This window comes from Zalophus californianus, chromosome 4, assembly GCF_009762305.2.
Source record: "Zalophus californianus isolate mZalCal1 chromosome 4, mZalCal1.pri.v2, whole genome shotgun sequence".
Lineage (NCBI taxonomy): Eukaryota > Metazoa > Chordata > Mammalia > Carnivora > Otariidae > Zalophus > Zalophus californianus.
The window spans coordinates 132,444,467-132,467,461 of record NC_045598.1 but is presented as its reverse complement, the minus strand read 5'-3'; the positions used below and the strand labels follow the sequence as shown (position 1 = coordinate 132,467,461).

The following is a 22,995-nucleotide window of genomic DNA, read 5'->3' as shown; positions in this document are numbered from 1 at the left end:
GAGCACAATATATAAATGGACAAATTGATAAACTAGATGTTATTAAAATTTAAGTCTGCTCTTCAAAAGACACTAGTAAGAAAATGAAAAGAGATACCACATTCTGGGAGAAAATCTTTGCGAAACGTATACCTGACTCTAATGACTTATAAAGAACTCTTCAAATAAAACAATAAGAAAAATAACCCAATTATAAAATGGGTAAAATAGTCAGATGGATGCTTCATTACAGGATAAATACAGGTAGTGTGTAAAAAATTCAACATGTGTAGTCATAGGGAAATGCAAATTAAAATCACAGTGAGATAACCATTACATAGCTATTAGAATGGCTAAAGTTAAGAAGACCGACCATATCAAATGTTGTTAAGGCTACACCGTATTTTAGCAGTGTTTAAATCCCAAGGTGGCTTCATTTGTAAAAGTCAGGGATTGTAGACATGGCACTTACGGCCTGCTTTGAATCAGGTCCTTGAGCATCTTCTTGTTTTTCAGAACCTTGGTAGCCCCGTAAAGACTAGAAAGGACAATAGCAGAGTCTGAAACACTGTAAACTATTCCCTACTTTTGGTATGGCTTTGTAATTTCTTTAAATATAAAGATTATATATATACCTAAACATTGTAAAAAGGTAAAACAACGTGGTACTACAAAGTAGAAAGAGGATTCTCCGGACGCCTGGGTGGCTCAGTCGTTAAGTGTTTGCCTTCAGCTCAGGTCATGATCCCGGGGTCCTGGGATGGAGTCCCACGTCAGGCTCCCTGCTCAATGGGGAACCCGCTTCTCCCTCTGCCTGCAGCTCCCCCTGCTAGTGTGTACACTCATTCTCTCTCTCTTTCCCTCTGACAAATACATAAAATCAAAGGAAAAAAAAAGTGAGGATTCTCTCTGGTCCCTGCCAGTTGCATTTCTTCTGTAATGCATAGGCACCTGTTTGACTTAAAAAAAAAAAAATTAAAATGAGATCAGACAGTAAGCTCTCCTAGCTGTTTTTCATTTAACACTTTGTAACGTTTTCCATGTCAGTGCATAAGCTCTGTATCTCATCTTTCCAAGGTTGCACATCCCATTGTAGTTTATTTAACTAATTAATTATTGATGGATACATATTTAGCTTGCTTATAGTTCTTGAGTTAGTCTTGCTATGCACATTGTCACTGTGTATATTTTATGTGAGTCTTCCTGTAGTATGAATACCTAGATGTAGAATTGCTGTTTTAAAGATAGAGGTAATTGAAACCTTTTTTTTTAGATTTACTTATTTATTTTACATGTGTGCAGGGGGGAGGGGCAGAGGGAGAGAAAGTCAAGCAGATTCCACACTGAGCACAGAACCCATCATGGGACTTGATCTCACAACCCTGAGATCACTAACCTGAGCCGAAACCAAGAGTTGGAGGTCTAATCGACTGCACCACCCAGGTCCCCTGCAGTTGAAACTTTAACCAGTATTGCCAGTTTGCTCACCAGAAAGTTTGTCCAAGTTCTGTTTGCATCGGTAGAGTTTGCACCCATTTTCCTACATCCTTGCCAATACTTACATGATCATTTTTACCATCTTTATCAGTTTAGTCTGGTAAATTACATTTCACTGGAATTCAAATTCTTATTTCTTTAGACATTAGTTTTTTGAGCAGATATGTTTACTTAAATTGTGAGTTGATTGTGAGTACATTTGCCCTTTTTTTGGGGGGATTTAAAAAATTTATTTTGAGGGCAGGGGGGTAGGGGGATGGGTTAGCCGGTGATGGGTATTAAAGAGGGCACATACTGAATGGAGCACTGGGTGTTATATGCAAACAGTGAATCATGGAACACTACATCAAAAATGAATGATGTAATGTATGGTGATTAACATAACAATAACATTTTAAAAAATTTATTTTTATCATCTTTGTGTTTTATGGATGTAAACAGTTTTTCCTTACATGTTGCAAGTATGTCTCCAGTTTGTAGACTTTTAAAGCATCATTTATGGTATGTCTTGCTGGTATGGGAGTTATACATTTTTTTTATTATGTTATGTTAATCACCATAAATTACATCATTAGTTTTTGATGTAGTGTTCCATGATTCATTGTTTGAGTATAACACCCAATGCTCCATTCAGTACGTGCCCTCTTTAATACCCATCCCTGGGCTAACCCATCTCCCCACCCCCCTTTTTATGTTATTAAATCTGTCAGTTTATCCCATTATGACTTTTAGGTTTCCCTTCTTACTTAGAAAAGTCTTTTATCTTACAGGATTATGACAGATATTTAGCCAAATTTTCTTGTGCTTTTGTCATATTTTTATATTTTACATTTTAATACTATGGAATTTATTTTCATTTATATGAGGTAGGAACTTAAATTTTTCCTTAATTGATAGGCAATTTGATGCTTGGGTAGTGATTTTGCTTGGACAACCTTAGGTTATAGTCTAATTTGAAGTTATATGGTTTGTTTTAGTTACAGATATGGAGAGGTAGTCATAGTTCTCCTAGAAGGCAAGAGCCTGTGGAAGGCAAATTCCTTTGCTCTTTTGACTTTTTTTTTTTTCCTTTTTATTTACTTGGGAATTAGGATGAGTCACTTCCAGTAGCAGGGCATAGGGAAAGGGAAGCCAGCAAAGAGACATAGAAACTGTGTCCAAGTCATTTCTGGGACCAGGGATGAGAACAGATTCTTTTGTGGAGAGACTTGCCTTGGCAGGTGAGGTAGACTACATCTTAGCAACAGCTCTGGCTGCAGTTTAACTACTTTAGAAATGTTGCTACTGTTAAGTTCTGGCTTAGGAAACTTTTGGTGTTTTTGTGGATTCTGTTTTTTTCTGCTGTTTCCTCCTATGCATTCTGTTTTCTGTTAATGATTTACTTGAATTTGCTGGAATGTGATGTGTTTTATGTGCTTTCTCCTGCATGTGTGCTGTGGAGAAGCTTGGATTGTCTTTTTCTTTTCTACCCTTGCTAGCTTGGTGAATTCCTAGTTTACCTAACTAATCTAATCACCACCTCTTGAAACCTGCCTTTCAGTACCTCTTTCACCAAAGAACTCCCTGTAACAGCCGTATTGTAGCATTGGTATTGTAGTATTGTATTTGTTTATTGTATGTGTCTGTTTCTTATACCATTCTGTGAACTCTCTTGGGACAGGGATTTTGCCTGTTGATCGAAAACTCTCAGCTCCATTATTTTGGTATAGTTTGAAGATTTAAGTCCCACAGAGTCAGGATATTTTATAAAAATATAAAAGTAGGGTATATCTCAAAAAGACTAGAGTGTATCTATTTTTTGTTGAGTGTGCTGATACTGTTGTTATAAGTATCTATTTACCAGTGTTACCTATCAAAGTTATGGTGAGTTACATGTAAACAAATTTCTTATCAACAAAGATAGAATATTCCCTAACACAAACATGAGAAATCTTAAATGTCTTTTATATTACAGCTGGGAATTTTTCAGTGGAAACAAACTTATGATGTCATAAGTCAGTGGAAAAAAATAACATACATGTTTTTTTACAGAATATTAAAGAAGTCTATTTGTGTGAATAAAATCAGCTTATCCTAACAGAACATTTCAACTCAGAATATTTTTGATTGCAGGGCTATGAAAAAAAGTTTATAAAACTATATCACTGTTTTCATAATTTGATGGTAGTATGTTTTAACGAATTGTTTATAATCAGAATAATAATGGATTCTTATCATTGTTAGCAGTTCTTGCATCATCTCATTCAACCCATACAGTTACCCAGTAATATAAAAACAACTATTATTCTTGTTTTACTGTCTAGGAAAGTGACCTTTAAATACTTTCTCAAACTCAAATAGGTATCAGTGAGTGGCAGAGATATCCAAAACAGCCTCCTAGCCATCATATGGCAGTTGCTCTCTCAAAATGACAAAGTCTTAGATTGTGAAATCCATTATCATTGATTTTATTTACTTTTAAGTAAGCTTCTATCCCAGCCACCAAACTGACTTGAAGCCTATTTCAAAATATCTTCAGTGAAAACATTCTTAGGTCTCTTGAAAATGTATACCTATGCAACAGTGTATGCATTTTTCACTTTTTGCACTGACTTTTCTAAGAAGTTATATATAAGTGAAGCTTGTAGATCTCAATTTTTATAGATCAGTTGTTTTATAGTTTCATAGATGCTTTATTAAAATTTTGGTTTAATTTTTTAAAAAAGATTTATTGTTTATTTATTTTAGAGAGAGTGGCGAGATCGCACCTGTGCAATTGGGGGAGGGCAGAGGGAGAGAATCTCAATAGGCTCCCCACTGAGCTCAGAGCCCCACACGGGGCTTGATCCCATGATCCAGAGATCATGACCTGAGCCAAAATCAAGAGTTGGTCGCTCAACTGACTGAGCCACCCAGGCATCCCCCAAATTTTGGTTTAATTCTTAATTATGGCTCTATCACTGAACTCTGTCAAGTAGTTAATACTAATAAGATTCCTGATTAAATAGAGGCACAGCTATTTACAATAAAGTTTTAATCATTTTGTAAAATAAATTACAACTAGGACTAATGATTTTTAAATTTACCAAATTTAAACCTTTAAATTTTAGTTATAAAGCTTTATCTACGTGAGATCCTGTGTGTATTTGCACACCTTTCACAACAAAACTTCAGCTACACATTAAAATGCTTTATAGGATTCATGTTATTTTTATGCAGCAAAAAGTCAAAGTTAATGGAATACAGGTTTAACACCATGTTATTAGTTGGCACTTTGCTTTAAAGGATTTAGATCAGGTTTTCTTTCTTTCTTTTTTTTTTTTTTAAAGATTTTTATTTATTTATTCATGAGAGACAGGGAGAGAGAGGCAGAGGGAGAAGCAGGCTCCCAAGGAGCAGGGAGCCCGATGTGGGACTCGATTGCAGGACTCTGGGATCATGACCTGAGCTGAAGGCAGACGCTTAACCATCTGAGCCACCCAGGCGCCCTAGATCAGGTTTTCTTACTAAACAAGTATAGAGAGCTATAAACTTACCATTTTTTAAAAATTTAAATTCAATTAGCCAACATATATAAACTTATAATTTTAATCACATTTTAATATATTAAAAACCCATGCTATTAAAAATTTTCCCTATAAAATTGTCACATTGTGCTTGATATGCTCCTAATATTTTTTGCATTGTAGCAGATGAATATATAGCATTGCTGAATTATGAAAATTATTCAGTAGTATAAATGCTATTTAAGTGTTATGAAAAATTGACTGATTTTTACCAGACCTTAATATATTTTCTCATTTTTAACAAATTGTCATTTTTCTTTGCTTCTTGATACGGATATGAGTATCTGTGTTATCTCTTGTACTTGAGTTATTTAATGCCATGGTATGCAAGGACCCAAACTGATTATAGCCCGGGTCACTTTGTATTTTATATGATGACTGACTTTCTGGTACAATTTATACAATTTACAGTGGAATAAGTAAGATGCAGTTTTCCTCAAACCTCTTTTGACTTACTCTTGTCTTTTTTGTGCTGTTCCAAAAAGTAATAATTACCAGTTTTTTGTTTGTCTGTTTGTTTTACATGCCACTTAGAGTGGTTTAATTGTAGAATCGACTGTCAACTGTATCGGTTGGTGGCTTAGGTTCTCTTTTCTTTTACTTGTGCCTTACTAGGTATTTATATGTAGTTTTTTAATCAAATAATTTCTTAATCGTAATGATTGTGATCAAATTATTGTATTAAATTATTGATCCTGAAAAGAGTATGAAAAAGTTAAGAGAATACTGTTTTGTTCATTAAACTTGCCTTAGAAAGTTAATAGGTAAAGTTTCTAAAACCAGCTATTTCCATTCATTTAATGTATTTTCCACACATTGTGATTAGTTTAATTGAGCAGAAAGTAAACCACTTGTGTGTTTTATGCCTAAGTTTTAAAATGTTTCTTGGTATTGATTAATAGGAGATGAAAGAAAACTAAAAAGCAGTTAATGTATCTATAAATGAGATGAATGAATAATACAGGATAAGATAATATAGTATTAGGAAAATATTTTGAAGCTACTAATAATTGTCGTAGAATTTAGAATACCATACATTTAAAAATCTTAACCTCAAAACAACCTGTGAGTTAAGTAGGGTAGATTTATTATACCCTTATCTTAAGGATAAAGCACAGAAGCCTTAGTTAAATTAAGTAAAAATCATTAAGACCTTGCAGGTTAGGGAAGGATTTCTTAAACAAGACATAGCAAGCACAGACTATAAAAGAAAAGATTGATAAATATAATACATAAAATAATCAATAGAAAAAAAGACAGGAGCAGTTCCCAAAGAGGAAACCCAAATGATCAATAACATGAGAAGATGATTAGACTCACTAGGAAAATGGGAATGCAAATTAAAATATAGTGGGGAAAACAAAAACTAATGGATACAATTTGTCAAACCTCAGATTATCAAAAATTAAAATACCTGACTATACTGCATGTTTTCAGGTTTGAAGGGAAGTGGTAATTCTCATGCTGTCAGCAGAAGGTAATTTGGTACATTCTGAGTGCCATTTGGCAGCATGTTTTTACTTGTAAGGGTAAAGAAACAACTTAAAGGTCTATCAGGGGAGTGGATTAGAAAACTGTTGTGGTATTGTGATGGAAATTATACAGCAGTTAAAAGTAATGTAGTGGATCTATATAAGTTATAATATCAAAAACATAATGAAGAGTGAAGAAAGTAAGTTGTGAAAATTATGTTATTTTACTATTAATGTGACTACAAAACTATATCTCAAGACCATATTTTCATGGTTATACATACATGCATATAAATGTATTTTAAAATATTCCAGAGGGATATATTCTAAATTCATATAGTAGTGGTTTCTGGAAAGGATAAAGGGAACTTAACTGGAATATAATACTGGTTTTTTTTTTTTTTTTGAGACTTAAACATGGAAAGTATTAATTTCAGTTCTAAGTGGTAGGAACATGGACATTCGTTAAATTATCCTTTCTACTTTCCTTAAAATTTTGTTAAAAAAGCAAAAAGAAAAGGAAGTTACTAAAAAATAGTAGTTGGACGAGCTAGTACTTAAGCTTAGGCTTGATTCCCAAGTCTAGAGCTCTTTCAATTAATATGCTGCCTCAAAATTAGAAGGAAAAAAAGTAAGATCAAATAATAGAAAAGGTAGACAGAATGTAGTTTTATAGTAATAAGAATCAGGAGAATTATGTGTTTATGCTAAACTTTTTTGAAAGGAAAGGAAAGTTAAAAGATAAACTAAAAATTATTATAATCATATTATTTAAAGATCTTTAAGCATGCTGTTTTCAAAAAATGTATACAGAGTAATTTAGGTACTCAGGGAAAAAGTTACCTTAATTTATTGTTTAAAATGTGATACATATTTCTGTTGCATGAATGGAAGACTAGATAATATGAATTTTTTATATAAAATTCATGAAAATAATTTAATCCAAATTTACAGTCTGACATCAATCTAAAAAAGTCAAAACTAGCTTTTCTTCCATTTTGTAAAGTCATTCTTCACAAAAATTTTAAAGCCTTTTTATTTACAGCTTCTCTCCAAGATAAAATGGCAAATCCCAAAGAGAAAACTCCAATGTGTCTGGTAAATGAGTTAGCCCGTTTCAATAGAGTCCAACCCCAGTATAAACTTCTGAAAGAAAGAGGGCCTGCTCATTCGAAGGTAAGGTTATGAAGAGAGGTGGTGAGACATGCTTATCAAAGTCTATCAGATTTATCATCTCAGGTTTTAATTGTGCTTCATTGTGGGGTGGGGGGAGGGGCAGCAGATGACCTGAGGGCTTTTAGTTCTATATTAATAATATTTAGAAGTCTGTAACTAAACAATTTTATAGCTTATTATGGTTTACAAAGTTCTTTCAGATATAGTACTTCACAAAAACCTTAACAAATCAGGAGATGTGGATTTTGATTTCTGTTTTGTAAATTAACTTATGCACAGAAAAGTTAAGTGACTTGCTTAGTAATAGCTCATAAGTGCCCATGCCAGCACTTGAATATGTATTCTTTGGCTCCCAGGTGCAGTGTTCTTTCCATTAAATTATAACTGCTAAAGTAAAAATGGAGACAGAGTAAATATAACAACAGTTACCTAGTGAGACATCTTTTCTGGTGTGATATGGAATTATATGTTTCATCATTTATAAAAGTTGTATGTACCAGTATTGTTATTATTTATGCATTCATTCTTAATATTGTTTTCTTAACTGGAAAAGCAATTTATATTTATATATAGCCTCATACATGTTTATATATATATGTGTTAATTATTAAGAAGTCTGTAATTAATGCATTTATGTTTGAGCTTTATTCATATGTTTTAAAAAGTCTCAGTTGTACACAAATTTCCATGGTACATTTTTAATCTTGGATTTGGAGGTATGTTGAAGCAATTAATTCTCTAAGAGTTGGTTAATCTGAATAAAGCAATGGCTGTTGGATTATTTGTTTTCTAGTACCTCCTTCAAAGTAAGGGGAATAAGGTGAAACTGAAATCTGTTAAATCTGTTAATTTTGTTCCCTATTAGAGACTTTTATGAAAGATTTCTGGGCGACAGTTTAATTTGTTCATAATATCATTTGTGTAGAGAAAAAAAGTTGTGCCCATTAATTCATAGTCATTTCATATTCATTCCCTTTCTGCCCTTAATCCTGTTGAACTGTTCGCATTTCTTAGAATATTTCTTGTTTTTTTCACATCTCTCTCCTTCGCCTATGTTGTAGTGTCTACCCGCCTTGAGGGTCCTTTTGTTCTTATACATTTTTTAACGGTCAGCTCACATACCATTAAATCTCTGTGAAACTTCTCTGATCCCTCCACTGGGCGTTCAGCAGGACCTGACTTCCTCAGGTGTAGTCACTGATGTGCTATACATAATGATACATGTTGGTCATTACGATTGTACTAGACTGAGCTTTTTTAGGGTTATTGTTCTTCTGTATTTTATGGCTCCTGTAGGATCTGTCTTCTTAGCTCCTCATTTCTAATTCCAGGAATTCTTCCTTGAGATGACTCCCCAGTTTTGAATTTCATGTTAATAGACTAATCCCCATGTCACTACGGTAGTCATTTGTTGATCTCTGGCTGATTCCATCACATTTCTCATGCCTCACTTTTACTCTAATTCATCATGTTTTAATTTTTGGTGATTTCGTTAAGTAGATGATTGATCCAACATGCTGACATTTCAGTTTCTTGCACTTCTGTTGTTATCTTGCTTCCCTCTCCTCCAGCGACTCATTCCTGTGATCATATTCTTCACTTGATCATAACCAGTAACTGTGAGACCCTCCATAATTTTAATCTCAAGCATTCATCTCTCTCTGACATCTCCTAACTTTCTAGTTCATTCCCTCTATTTAACTTTAGTACTTCTTCCACACCACAAATCCATCGATTCTGCCACCCTTTTACTCTTTCTCACTCCTCTCAGTCCTCACATGGTTCTTACCCAGCTTAAATTCCATATACCTTGTATGTATCCTCAGCAGTCTTGCTCCCCTTGGTTAGTATTTGCTAAGTGTCACTTATTTTCTTGGGAGATTAACCAGTTACATGACAATTTACATATCTATTTATGTATATATGTTTGTATGTTATATGCACACACACACTGTAGTGGTTCTCAACCTTGGTTCTTCATTGAAATCACCAAGGAAGCTTTAAAAAACACTTATGCCTGAGTCTTACCCTCAGAAATTCTAATTTGATTGGTCTTGAATGAAGCCCAGACATCAGGATTATTTTTAAGCTCTCAGATGACTCAAATGTGCATCCAGAGTTGAGAAACATAAAATAAATGTCTTCAGAGTGGTGTAGAATTGTCTTTTAATACATACTTGTTGATGGGAAGTAGTTATGTTTACATGCTTTCCTCTTTCCTCCACTGAGTCTTACAGAATCTGAACAACTTATGGCAATTTTTAACATGTAACTATTAAATAACAAATTGTAATATTTTCCGTGCCCTCTTTTGTTTTTCTGCTCACTTTCGTGTTGAACTCTGAAGTAATTTGGTATACCTTATATTAACATGAGTTATTATGACATTGCTATATCTCCTAGGTACCTAAATACAGTTTTTTTTTTTTTTATGGATTGTTGTTTTGACTTTTTAAACCTCTAAAGAAGACTATTATAGTGTAGAGTGTAAGGAAGAGAATCAGAAAGAACACAAAATGTATTTTCTTCTTTTCCTCTATTTCCCGATTTTGTGAAGTTTTCAGTATGCATGAGTAAGTGGTAAGAAAGCTCCAGTAACTGCACTCTGAGGTTTTCTTTGGAATAGATATCACTGAGGGAGACAGTATAACCAGTGGCCTTGAAGCCAAGTAGTCTTTTTTTTTCTCATGCTAGCTAGATTTGTAAAGCTTGATCTTTGCCTTGCATTATCCAGCTTATGTGGCCTTGAGCAAGTAATTTAGAGTTTCAGTTTTCTCATCTGTAATTTGAGAAATACGTTATCTGTTCTAGTGTAGTGTAATGGAATGATGTTTTGTAAATTCTTAGCAACTATGTTGATGATGGGGGTACCCAGATAATTATATCATTGCTTGTTAGTATGTATAGGATTAAAAAAATCCTTGGTAAAATATCTATTGAGTATTTGCTATATCATAGGCACTTTTCTTTCATCGAAGCTTCCTACTTTGGTATCTTCTTTGATGTCCCTCTTTGGATATTGTGAATACAAGTCCCTTATTAGATATATGTTTGGCAATTATTTCCTCCTACTCTATGGCTTATCTTTTTTTTTAAAGATTTTATTGATTTATTCATGAGAGACGAGGAGAGAGAGAGGAGAGAGAGAGAAGCCGTGGGAGAAGCAGGCTCCCAAGGAGCAGGGAGCCCGATGCGGGACTCGATCCCAGGACCCCGGGATCATGACCTGAGCCGAAGGCAGACGCTTAACCATCTGAGCCAGCCAGGCGCCCTGGCTTATCTTTTTTAACAGTGTCTTTAGAGAGGAGTAGTTCTTAATTTTGATGAAGTCCAACTTACCCATTTGTTCCCTGTATAGTTGTACTTTTGGTAGATGTCTAAGAAATCTTTGCCTCGTAAAAGATCCTAAGATTTTCTCCTATGTTATTTTATTGCCTTAGGCCTTACACTTAGATCATACATTTAGGTCTTACATTTAGATCTAATTGCCATTTTGTGTTAATTTTTGTATGTCATATGAGATATGGAGCAAGGCTTATTTATTTTTTTGCAAATGGATGTCCAGTTGTTGAAGAGATTATCCTTTCTTCACTGCATTGCTGTGCACCTTTATCAAAAATCAGCTGTCATATATGTTTCCATTTCTGGAGTCTGTTCTGTTCTATTGATTTATTTTCTCATCTTTTTGCAAATGCTGTGCTGTTTGGTTTGCAGTAGCTTTATAATTCTTGAAATATGGTAGTAGTAGCCCATTAATTTTGTTCTTTTTTTTCAGAATTGTTCCTTTGCATTTTTATATGAATTTAAAGTCACCTTGTCCTTTCTATAAAACACCCTGCTGGGATTTTGACTAGAACTGCTGTGAATCTATAGCTCAATTTGGGGCAAATTAACATGGTAGAAAAATGGAGTCTTCCAACACACGAACGAAGTGTCTCTTATTTGTTTAGATATTATTTAATTTATCTCAACAGTATTTGTAGTTTTCAGTAGTCAAGTATTTTATATCTTTAGATTTATCCCTAAGTATTTCATATTTTTCATGCTCTTGTCCAGTGCTCATGTTTTTTAAATTTTAGTTTCTTGTTCTTACTGATTATTGCTACTGTATAAAAATACACCAATTTTTGTGTATTGATGTAGTATTCTGAAGTCTTGCTAAACTCACTTATCAGCTCTGGTAGTTTTTTTAAAAATTCCTTTTTAGATTTTGTGGGGGGTTCCACATGTCATTTATGAATAAAGACAGTTTAATTATTTATTTAATTTTTTATTTTTAAGATTTTATTTACTTATTTGAGAGAGAGAGCGAGAGAAAGCACAAGCTGGGAGGAGAGGGAGAAGCAGGCTCCCTGATTCAGGGCTCGATCCCAGGACCCTGGGATCATGACCTAGCCAAAGGCAGATGCTTAACTCACTGAGCGACCCAGGTGCTCGATATAGACAATTTTTAATCCTGCTTTCCACTTTTAATGTCTTTTATTTATTTCTCTTGCCCGATTGCATTGGCTAGAACTTAAAGTGCAATGTTAAATAGAAGTGATGAGAGCAGACATCTCTCAACTTATTCCTGATCTTATGGGCAGTCATACCAGTTTCCGCCCATTAATTATGTTAGATGTACCTTTTCTGTAGATGCCCTTTATCAGACTGAAGAAATTCTTTTCTACTTAACGTTTACTGAGAGTTTTTAACATGAATAGATGTTGATTTTTGTCATGCGGTTCTACATTGATTGAGATGGTAATATATGGTTTTTCTGTTTTTAATCTCAATATTGTGAATTATGTTGATTGACTCTCAAATGTAGAATCTACTCTTGCATTTCTGGGATAAAACACTTGGTTACAATGTATTAGCTCATTTCTATATTGATGGATCCCATTTGTTAATAGATTTTTTCAAGCTTTTATTTAAAATCCAGTTAGTTAACATGAAGTGTAATATTAGTTTCAGGTGTACAATATAGTCATTCAGCACTCTTGTACAACACCCAGTGCTCATCACAAGTGCACTCCTTAATCCCTATCACCTATTTTACCCATCTCCCCACCTACTTCTCCTCTGGTAGCCATCAGTTTGTTTTCTAAAGTTAAGAATCTGTTTCTTGGTTTGCCTCCCTCTTTCTTTTTTCCCCCTTTGTTTTGTTTCTTAAATTCCACATGAGTGAAATCATATAGTACTTGTCTTTCTCTGACTGACTTCATTTAGGATTATACTCTTTAGTTCCATCCATGTCATTGCAAATGGCAAGATTTCATTCTTTTTTATGGCTGAATACAATTTTAGTGTGTGTGTGTGTCGCACATCTTCTTTATCCATTCATGGGTCGATTTTCCATAATTTGGCTATTGTGGATAATGCTGCTATAAACACTGGGGTGTATGTATCCCTTTGAATTAGTATTTTTGTATCCTTTGGGTAAAAACCTAGTAGTACAGTTGCTGGATTGTAGGGTACTTCTGTATTTAACTTTCTGAGGAATCTTCGTACTGTTTTCCAGAGTGGCTGCCCCAGTTTGCATTCCCACCAACAGTGTAAGAGGGGTCCCCTTTCTCCGCATCCTCTCCAACACCTGTTCTTTCCTGTGTTGTTCATTTTAGCTATTCTGACTGGTGTGAGGTGATACATTGTGGTTTTGATTTGTATTTCCTTGATGATGAGTGATGTTGAGCATCTTTTCATGTGTCTGTTGGCCATCTGTATGTCTTCTTTGGAAAAATGTCTATTCATGTCTTTTGCCCATTTTTAACTGGATTATTTGTTTTTTGGGTATTGAGTTTCATAAGTTCTTTATATATTTTGGGTACTAACCCTTTATTAGATATGTCATTTGCAAATATCTTCTCCCATTCCATAGGTTACCTTTTAGTTTTGTTGATTGTTGCCTGTGCTGTGCAGAAGCTTTTTATCTTGATCAAGTCCCAATAGTTCATTTTTGCTTTTGTTTCCCTTGCCTTAGGAGATACGTCTAGTAAGAAGGTCCAAAGGTTGATGTCAAAGAGGTTACTGCAGTGTTCTCCTCTGGGATTTTAATGGTTTCCTGTCTCACAGTTAGGTCTTTCATCCATTTTGAATTTATTTTTGTGTTTAGTGTTAAGAAAGTGGTCCAGTTTCATTCTTTTGCATGTTGCTGACCAGTTTTCTGACACCATTTGTTGAAGAGATGGTCTTTTTTCCATTGGATATTCTTTCCTGCTTTGTCGAAGATTAATTGACCGTACAGTGTGGGTTCATTTCTGGGCTTTCTATTCTATTCTTGATCACTACAGCTTTGTATATAACTTGCAATCTGGAATTGTGATGCCTCCAGCTTTGCTTTTCTTTTTCAAGCTGCCTTTGGCTTTTTGGGGTCTTTTATGGTTCCATACAAATTTTAGGATTGTTTGTTCTAGCTCTGTGAAAAATGCTGGTGGTATTTTGATAGGGATTGCATTAAATGTGTAGATTGCTCGGGATAGTATAGACATTTTAACAGTATTTGTTCTTCCAGTCCATGAGCATGGAATGTTTTTCCATTTCTTTGTGTCCTCTTCAATTTCTTTCATCAGTGTTTTATAGTTTTCAGTGTACAGATCTTTTACCTCTTTGGTTAGGTTTATACCTAGGTATCTTATGGTTTTTGGTGCAGTTGTAAACGTGATTGTTTCCTTGATTTCTTCTGCTGCTGCTTCATTGGTGTATAGAAATGCAACAAATTTCTGTACATTGATTTTGTATCCTATGACTTTACTGAATTTGTGTATCAGTTCTGGCAATTTTGTGGTGAAGTCTTTTGGGTGTTCTATATAGAGTGTCATGTCATCTGCAAGTAGGAAAAGTTTGACTTCTTACTTGCTGATTTGCACATCTCTTATTTCTTTTTGTTGTCTGATTGCCTTGGCTATGGCTTCCAGTACTATGCTAAATAACAGTGGTGAGAGTGGACATTCCTTTGTTTTCCTGACCATGGGGGAAACACTCTCAGTTTTTCCACATTGAGGATGATAGTAGCTGTGAGTTTTTCATATATGGCCTTTATGCTGTTTAGGTATGTTCCCTCAAAACCTGCTTTGTTGAGTGTTTTTGTCATGAATGGATGTTGTACAAATGCTTTTTCTGCATCTATTAAAAGGATTACATGGTTCTTATACTTTCTTTGATTGATGTGGTATATCACATTGATTGATTTGTGAATATTGAACCACCCTTGCAAACAGAAATATATCCTTGACTGTGGTGAATGATTCTTTTAACATACAGTTGGATTTGATTTGCTAGTATTTTATTGAGAATTTTTGCATCTGTATTCATCAGGGATATTGGCCTGTAGTTCTCTTTTTTAGTGGAGTCTTTGTCTCGTTTTGGTATCAGGGTAATGCTGGCCTCATAGAATGAATTTGGAAGTTTTCTTTCCATTTCTAGTTTTTGATATTAACTCTTCTTTAAATGTTTGGTAGAATTCACTGTGAAGCCATCTGGCCCTGGACTTTTGTTTGTTGGGAGATTTTTGATTACTGATTCAATTTCTTTGCTGGTTGTCAGTCTGTTCAAGTTTTCTATTTCTTCAGTTTTGGTAGTTGATATGTTTTTAGGAATTCCCATTTCTTCTAGGTTGTCCAATTTGTTGGCCTATAGTTTTTCATAATATTCTCTTATAATTGTTTGTATTTCTGTGGTGTTCGTTGTGATTTCTCTCATTTGTGATTTTATTTATTTGGGTCCTTCTTTCTTTTTGATGAGTCTGGCTAGGGGTTTATCAATTTTATTAATTTTTTCAAACAACCAGCTCCTGGTTTCATTGATCTCTTCTATTGTTCTTTTAGTTTCTACATCATTTATTTTTGTTCTAAACTTTATTATTTCTCTTTTTCTGCTGGCTTTAGGCTCCATTTGTTGTTGTTTTTCTAGCTCCTTTAGGTGTAATGTTAGGTTGTGTATTTGAGATTTTTCTTGCTTCTTGAGGTAAGCCTGTATTGCTATATACTTCCCTGCTAGGACTGCTTTTGCTGCATCCCAAATGTTTTGGACCATTGTGTTTTCATTTTCATTCATTTTCCATGTATTTTTTCCTGGTTGATGTATTCATTGTTTAGAAGCATGTTGTTTAACCTCCTTGTATTTGTGGTCTTTCCAAATTTTTTCTTGTGGTTGACTTTAAGTTTCATAGCTTTGTGGTCAGAAAATATGCATGGTATGATCGCAGTCTTTTTGTACTTGTTGAGGCCTGTTTTTTGACCTAGTATGTGATCTGTACTGGAGAATGTCCCATGTGCACTTGAAAAGAATGTATATTCTGCTTCTTTAGGTTGGAATGTTCTGAATATATCTGTGAAGTCCATCTGTCTCAGTGTGTCATTCAAAGCCATTGTTTTCTTGTTGGTTTTCTGCTGAGATGATCCATGCATTGCTGTAAGTGGGTGTTAAAGTCCCCTGCTATTATTGTATTATTATCAAGGATTTCCTTAATGTTTGTTATTAATAGTTTTATGTATTTGGGTACTCCCATGTTGGGGGCATAAATATTTACAATTGTTAGATTTTCTTATTGGATAGTCCCCTTTATTATGATATAATGCCCTTCTTCATCTCTTGTTACAGTCTTTGGTTTAAAATCTTGTTTGTATGATAAACATATTGCTATTCCAGCTTTCTTTTGACATCTGTTTGCATGATAAATATTTCTCCATCCCCTCACTTTCAATCTGCATGTGTCTTTAGATCTAAAACAACGTCTCTTATAGGCAGCATATAGATGGGTCTTGTTTTCTTATCCATTCTGACACCATATCTCTTTTGATTGGAGCAAGTAGTCCATTTACCTTGAGAGTAATTATTGATAGATATGTATTTAGTGCCGTTTTTTAAAAAAGATTTTATTTATTTATTTCACCGAGAGAGAGAGAGAGAGAGAGAGAGAGAGAGAGAACTCAAGCAGGGGGAGTGGCAGGCAGAGGGAGAGGGAGAAGCAGTCTCCTTGCTGAGCAGAGACCTTGATGAGGGGCTCGGTCCCAGGACTCTGGGATCATGACCCAAGCTGAAGACAGACACTTAACTGACGGAATCACTCAGGGGCCCCTTTAGTGTCATTTTTTTGCTTGTTTGTCATTGTTTCTGGAGATTTTCTCTGTTCCTTTCTTGTCTTTGTCACTTTTGGTCTTTCCTTTCCACTCAAAGCGTTCCCTTTAATATTGCTTGCAGGGCTGGTTTAATGGTCATGAACTCCTTTAGTTTTTTTTTTGGTCTGGGAAACTCTTTATCTCTCCTTCTATTCTGAATGATAGCCTTGTTGGATAGAGTATTCTTGGCTTCAGATTTTTCCCATTTAGCATATAGAGTATTCTTGGCTTCAGATTTTTCCCATTTAGCATGTTGACTATATCATGCCACTGTCTTTTGGCTTGCCAAGTTTCTGTTGAGAGATCTGCCAGCTAGCCTTAGGGGTCTTCCCTTTATACCACATCTTCTTTCTCCATTCATCAGTTGATGGACACTTTGGTTGTTTCCATAATTTGGCTATTGTAGATAATGCTGCTATAAACATCAGGGTACATGTATCCTTTTGAATTAGTATTTTTGTATTCTTTCGGTAAATACAAAATGGATCATAGGGTAGTTCTATTTTTAACTGTTTGAGGAACCTCCATACTGTTTTCCAGAGTGGCTGTGCCAGTTTGCATTCCTTGTTTAATATTTTGTGAAGGATTTTTATCTATCAGAGATACTGGTCTGTAGTTTTGATTTATATTGTTTTCCCTAACATCTTATGATTTTTTGGGGAAGAGTTTTGTGTGAACTGGTATTATTTCTTACTTAAATATTTAGTAGAATTTATCATTTGAAACCATCTGGGCCTGGAGTTTTCTTTGTGGAAAGATTTTAAACTACAGATTCAGTTGCTTTAAAATATATAGGACTATTTGGGTTACTTTTTTCTTCTTGAATGAGCTTTAGTAATTGTCTTTAACAGAATTTAAGTTGTTGAGTTTATTGGTATAAAGCTGTTAAAAATACTCCCTTGTTATCTTTTTAATACTTTAGGAATCTGGAATGATGTTACTTCTCTCATTTCCTGATACTAATACTAGTAATTTGGTCTTTTTTTTCCCCAAGATTAGTCTGGCTGTAGGTTTACCAATTTTATTGATCTCTGCGAAGAATCAGCTCTTGGTTTTATTGATTTTTATTTTCTATTTCATTAATGTTTGCTTTTATCTTTATGACTTTTTTCTGTTAAGTTCAGATTCTCTTTTATTAAGATTTATTTATTTATTAGAGAGAGAGAGAACGTGTACATGCATGTGTGAGGGGTAGGGGCAGAGAGAGAATCCAAGCAGACTCCCCACTGAGCACAGAGCCCAGCATGGGGCTTAATCCCACAACCCTGAGATCATGACCTGAGCCGAAATCAAGAGTCGGATACTTAACTGACTGAGCTCCTGTAACTTCATATTTGATTGAGATCGAAGCTAAAGTTAACTTATTTGAGACCTTACTTTTCTAGAATAGGCATTTAGTGCAGGAAATTTCTTAGTACTATTTTAGTGCTATCTTCTAAGATGGTGTTTTCATTTTTATTCATTTTAAAATACCTTCTAATTTCCATTTTGATTTAATCTTTTACCCATGGGTTATTTAGAAATGTATTATTTAGTTTCTAAATGTTTGGGGATTTTCCAGAGATTTTTCTGTTACTGGTTTCTAACTTAATTCCATTGTGGTCAGGGAACATACTTTGCATCACTGAATCCTTTGAACTTATTGAGACTTGTTTTATGGTCCAGAATATCTTCTCTCTTGGTGAATGTTTTGTGAGAAATTGAGAACAAATGTATTTTCTGCTCTTTTTGGTCTTTTTGGGTAGAGAGTTCTAAAAATGTCAGTCAGGTTTTGTTGGTTTATGGTATGTTCATGTCTACTCTTTTCTTTATGATTGCTTAATAATTGTAATATCACCTATTAAGGGGGGGCATTGTATTCCTATGTAAATTGTGGATTTTTTACTTCTCTTGTAGTTTGTTAGTTTTTGCTTCATATATTTTGAAGCTGTGTTATTAGTTGGCTAAATGTTCTGGATTGTTATGTCTTCTTCATTAATTTGCCCCTTCATCCTTGTGAAATGACCTTTGTTATCATTGGTATTAATCTTTTCTCTGAAATCTACTTTGTTTGATATTAATACAGCCATTCTGACTTTTCATTGATTTATGTTAGCATGATACATTTTTTCTATTGTCTTTATAGTTGAAGTGCATTACTTGTAGGTAGCATGTAGTTGGATTTTGCTTTTTTTTTTTACGATTTTATTTGAGAGAGAGAGCGCGCACAAGAAGGGTGGAGGGGCAGTGGGGGAGGGAGAAGAGACTCCCTGCTGTGCAGGGAGCCCAGTGCAGGGCTCCATCCCAGGACCCCAGGATCATGATTCAAGCCGAAGGCAGATGCTTAACTGACTGAGCTAACCAGGCACCCTGGATTTTGCTTTTTTTTTTTTAATTGAATTTGACAATCTCTACCTTTCAAATGGGGTCATTTACATAATTTTGTTTTAATTTTCACAACAATCCTATATGTTCTTTTTAGTCTCAGTTTATTAAAGAAATAAGAAAACAGAGAGAAAGAATAGGTAACTGTCCTAACTTTGCACATAGTAAATGGTAAAGCTACCACTTAAACTCATAAACAATGTGCCCCGGATTCCTTATTGAAATTACTAAATTTTTATTGTAGTGGGACTCTTTTTATTTTCTCTAGTTTTATTGAAATATAATTGACATGTTACATTATATTAGTTTTAGGTGTATAATAAGCTAGTGGGATCCTGTAGAGAAGTTTCAGAAAAGCAGAGGATTGACTTGGGTACATTTGTATTTTATAGAATGTTGATGTTGGTGGTGGTAAGAAGGATAGTTTGAATAGGAAGGTCTTATGTTAAGGGAATGATGTTAGGATGGTCTTACAGTAGTTGAGGGAGAGAGGTTGATATTCCTTGCTAAGACAATGGCAAAGAGTATAAAGAGAGGAGGCCAGATCTGAAAAATATTTTTGAAGTTGAGTCAGTAGCTTGATAATTGGATGCAGGTGCATGGAGAGAGAAATGGAGGCAAGGAAGACCACTTAAAGGTGTCTGGCCTGTGAGCCTAGGAAAATGGAGTCAGAAAAGTTTAAATCATATGGATTAATCGTAGGGGGGATAAACCAGGCAAATTTAGATTATGGTATATATTCTTTGTTGTATGATTTCCTTTCATGACATTGACATTTTTGAAGAGTTTAGGCCCGTTGTCTTACAGAATATACCATAATATAGCTTGTCTGGTTTTCCTCCTATGATTAGATTATGGTTAAACATTTTTGGCCAAGAATACTAAATGCTTCTCATTGGATCGTATCAGGAGGTACATGATGTTTGTATGATTATTGATGATGCTAACTTTAATCACTTGGTAAAGGTATTTTCTACCTGTTCTTCTTCCTGCAAATATACATTTATTTCTTTTTAATTAAAAGTATCTTGGGGTTAATATTTTGTATTCCTACAAAGTCGTAAGCAGTCTATGGAAAACAGCAGATTGTGTGTGTATTCTGTAACTTGATCCTCAATTTTGGAAGGTGAACAATAGGTTTTGAGCTCACATGGAAATAATGGTGTGAATGGAATGTTCAGATGACAAGGAAAGAGTGGTTATGAAATGAAGATGGACAGGTAGAACTTTTGTGCCGCACCACAATGGGAACATTGAAAGGTTTTTAACATGGAATTGGTTGGGGTGATACAACTGGATTTGAGGGTTTTTTTGTTTGTTTTGTTTCTTTTTTTAGAGAGAGAGAGATTTGAGAATACTAGTGAGATTAAAATTAGCAGAATTTGGTGACTGGTTAAATGTTGAGTGTGGAGGATTGAGAGTTTCCTGGTGACATAATATTTAGTAGGATTGCCTGACTCTTTGACTAGATTGTACTAAGTATGACATTCAAAGAATTAGATTTTATAAGTGTTACAGAGACAGGGCCTTGTGGATTCTCTTAGTTTCTCGTCTTCTTTGTACTTATTCTGCTTTTATGAGGACGTTAACAGTATGATTCTATTTAGGGAAGTGATTTCTTCTTGTTTTATCCTACCCAAAATGTTCACTTAGAGCTGCCACTAAGCCTTTGAATGGATAGAACAGGATCTGGTACAATCTCTTAAAATGATCTCACTAGGTGGAATAAGATTTTTGTGCAAATAATTTGTAAGGTCACCCCTAGCTCTAAAATTTTGATTCTATGGTATATCTGCTTTTCTCTCAGACGGCGTATTTTATTTCCTGAAAAATTTAATGTTTTCTTTGTCTCTTTATGTTTTTCGAAGATGTTCTCAGTGCAACTGAGTCTTGGTGAGCAAACATGGGAATCCGAAGGGAGCAGTATAAAGAAGGCCCAACAAGCCGTTGCTAATAAAGCTTTGACTGAATCTACGCTTCCCAAACCAGTTCAGAAACCACCGAAAAGTAATGTGAATAATAACCCAGGTACGGCACTGACTTGTTTCCTTCTGTTGTCTTGTTGTGTTCTGTGGGTGTTGTTCTCTGTACTTGCTTCGTAGCAGGCCAGCTGCGTAGTCAGGTATCAGTAGCACCTGCACAAAAAACAACTGAATAACAATTGAAGGTGAGGGAATGAGGAAGGTCATTATAATTATTTTGAAAATTTGCTTTGTGGATACTCTAAAGATGCGTTACTTACTTTTTAAATGTTCACAAAAATACATTTGGTTACAAAGAACAGAAAGTATGACTGAGTTGTGTTTTTTTTAAGTTTTTTATTTCAATTTCAGTGTAGTTAACATACAGTGTTATGTTAGTTTCAGGTGTACAATATAGTGACTCAAAAAGTCTACACATTACTCGGTGCTCATCCTGATAAGTGTACTCTTTAATTCCTGTCACCTATGTGCTCCAACCCCCTCCCCACCTCCCTTCTGGTAACCATCATTTTGTTCTCTATAGTTAGGAGTCTGTTTCTTGGTTTGTCTCTCTCTCTTCTATTCCATTTGTTCATTTTGTTTCTTATATTCCACATATGAGTGAAATCATACAGTATTTGTCTTTCTCTGACTGACTTATTTCATTTAGCATAATACTGTCTAGCTCCATTCTTTTTTATGGCTGAGTAATATTCATATATATTCATATATATATATATATCCCGCCTCTTTATCTGTTCATCTGTGGCTGGACACTTGGGCTGCTTCCATAATTTGGCTATTGTAAATAATGCTGCAATGACTGAGTTTTTTATAAAGATAGAAATGATCAATTTCTTTTTTTATATAATATATAAAAGTACAGTTTAATAATTAAAAATAGTTATTGTTTATTTTAGCTTAATAAAAAATTACACAATTAGGTCTAAGCATCTTATTTTGCTTGTTGGTGTAGAAATGGTTGATAGAACTGTTCAAATTTAGAATACTTATGGAAGTTTATAAAGAAACCCAGAAATCCCAAAAAAACCTGTGTGTGATATAATGCTAAGTAAACAAGTTTTTCAGTTTTTATCTCCTAAGAATAATTTTAAAGAGTTGTTCCAGTTGCATATAATACCAACATTGTGCATCTAGTCATCTATTTGGAAGAGGCAAACCTGTATTGGACATAATGCATGAATTGATAACATCAAGTTAATAAAGTTCCATAAGTTTGGTACTAGCCCTACATCCATTTACTCATTAATTTATTAATTTAAGAAGTTACCTTCTGACAAATATTACTTTAGGTATTTTTGTGATGAGTAGAAAAAAGACTTTTTCCTGCCACAAATGACTGTAATCTATTTAATTAGAGTGAGTCCACATGCTCAGGCTTATAATCATCTGATGCTTCTTTCTCATGTGGCATATGCTAAGTAGACATAGTCTATTCTTTCAAGGACTGCTCTGTCTAAAACTGCATGAATTTCCTATTACTCCTCCTTTTGCTTCTGTTCAACTGATTCTAGTAGTTATTAAGTAAGCTTAAATAAGCAAATTATTATTACAGTAAAGAAAAACACCTACTCTAGTCATTTGAAGTTGGTAAGAGGCTGTCTACTGTTAAAATTTTTAAAAATCTCTTTAGATTACTGGTTATCATTAGTACCACACCACTGCCTCTATGTATTAAGCACTTGCTTTTATATATTTAAGAGATATAAAACATTGTCCTTTTCTGTGAAAACTTTACAATTGTATACATAAATAACATAATTTAAAGGTAAAGATTAAGTACCAAGTGAATAATAACACTTGTCAGTATTATAAGTAATGATAAACATGGATGGGAGTATTTGAGGGAAGATAAAGGTCCTTGAATGGAGAGTAGGCAGGT

At 34.3% G+C, this 22,995-nt stretch overlaps 1 protein-coding gene across 1 annotated transcript in view; it reads left to right on the top strand.

Moving 5' to 3' along the window:
• The window catches only part of STAU2 (staufen double-stranded RNA binding protein 2), a 304,220-nt gene that overhangs the window by 29,118 nt on the left and 252,107 nt on the right, over positions 1–22,995 (top strand). Inside the window, 2 exon segments of the mRNA XM_035727107.1 lie at positions 7,539–7,669; positions 21,000–21,159. Of these exon segments, the coding sequence (XP_035583000.1) occupies positions 7,556–7,669; positions 21,000–21,159 (274 nt within the window). The 5' untranslated portion in view covers positions 7,539–7,555.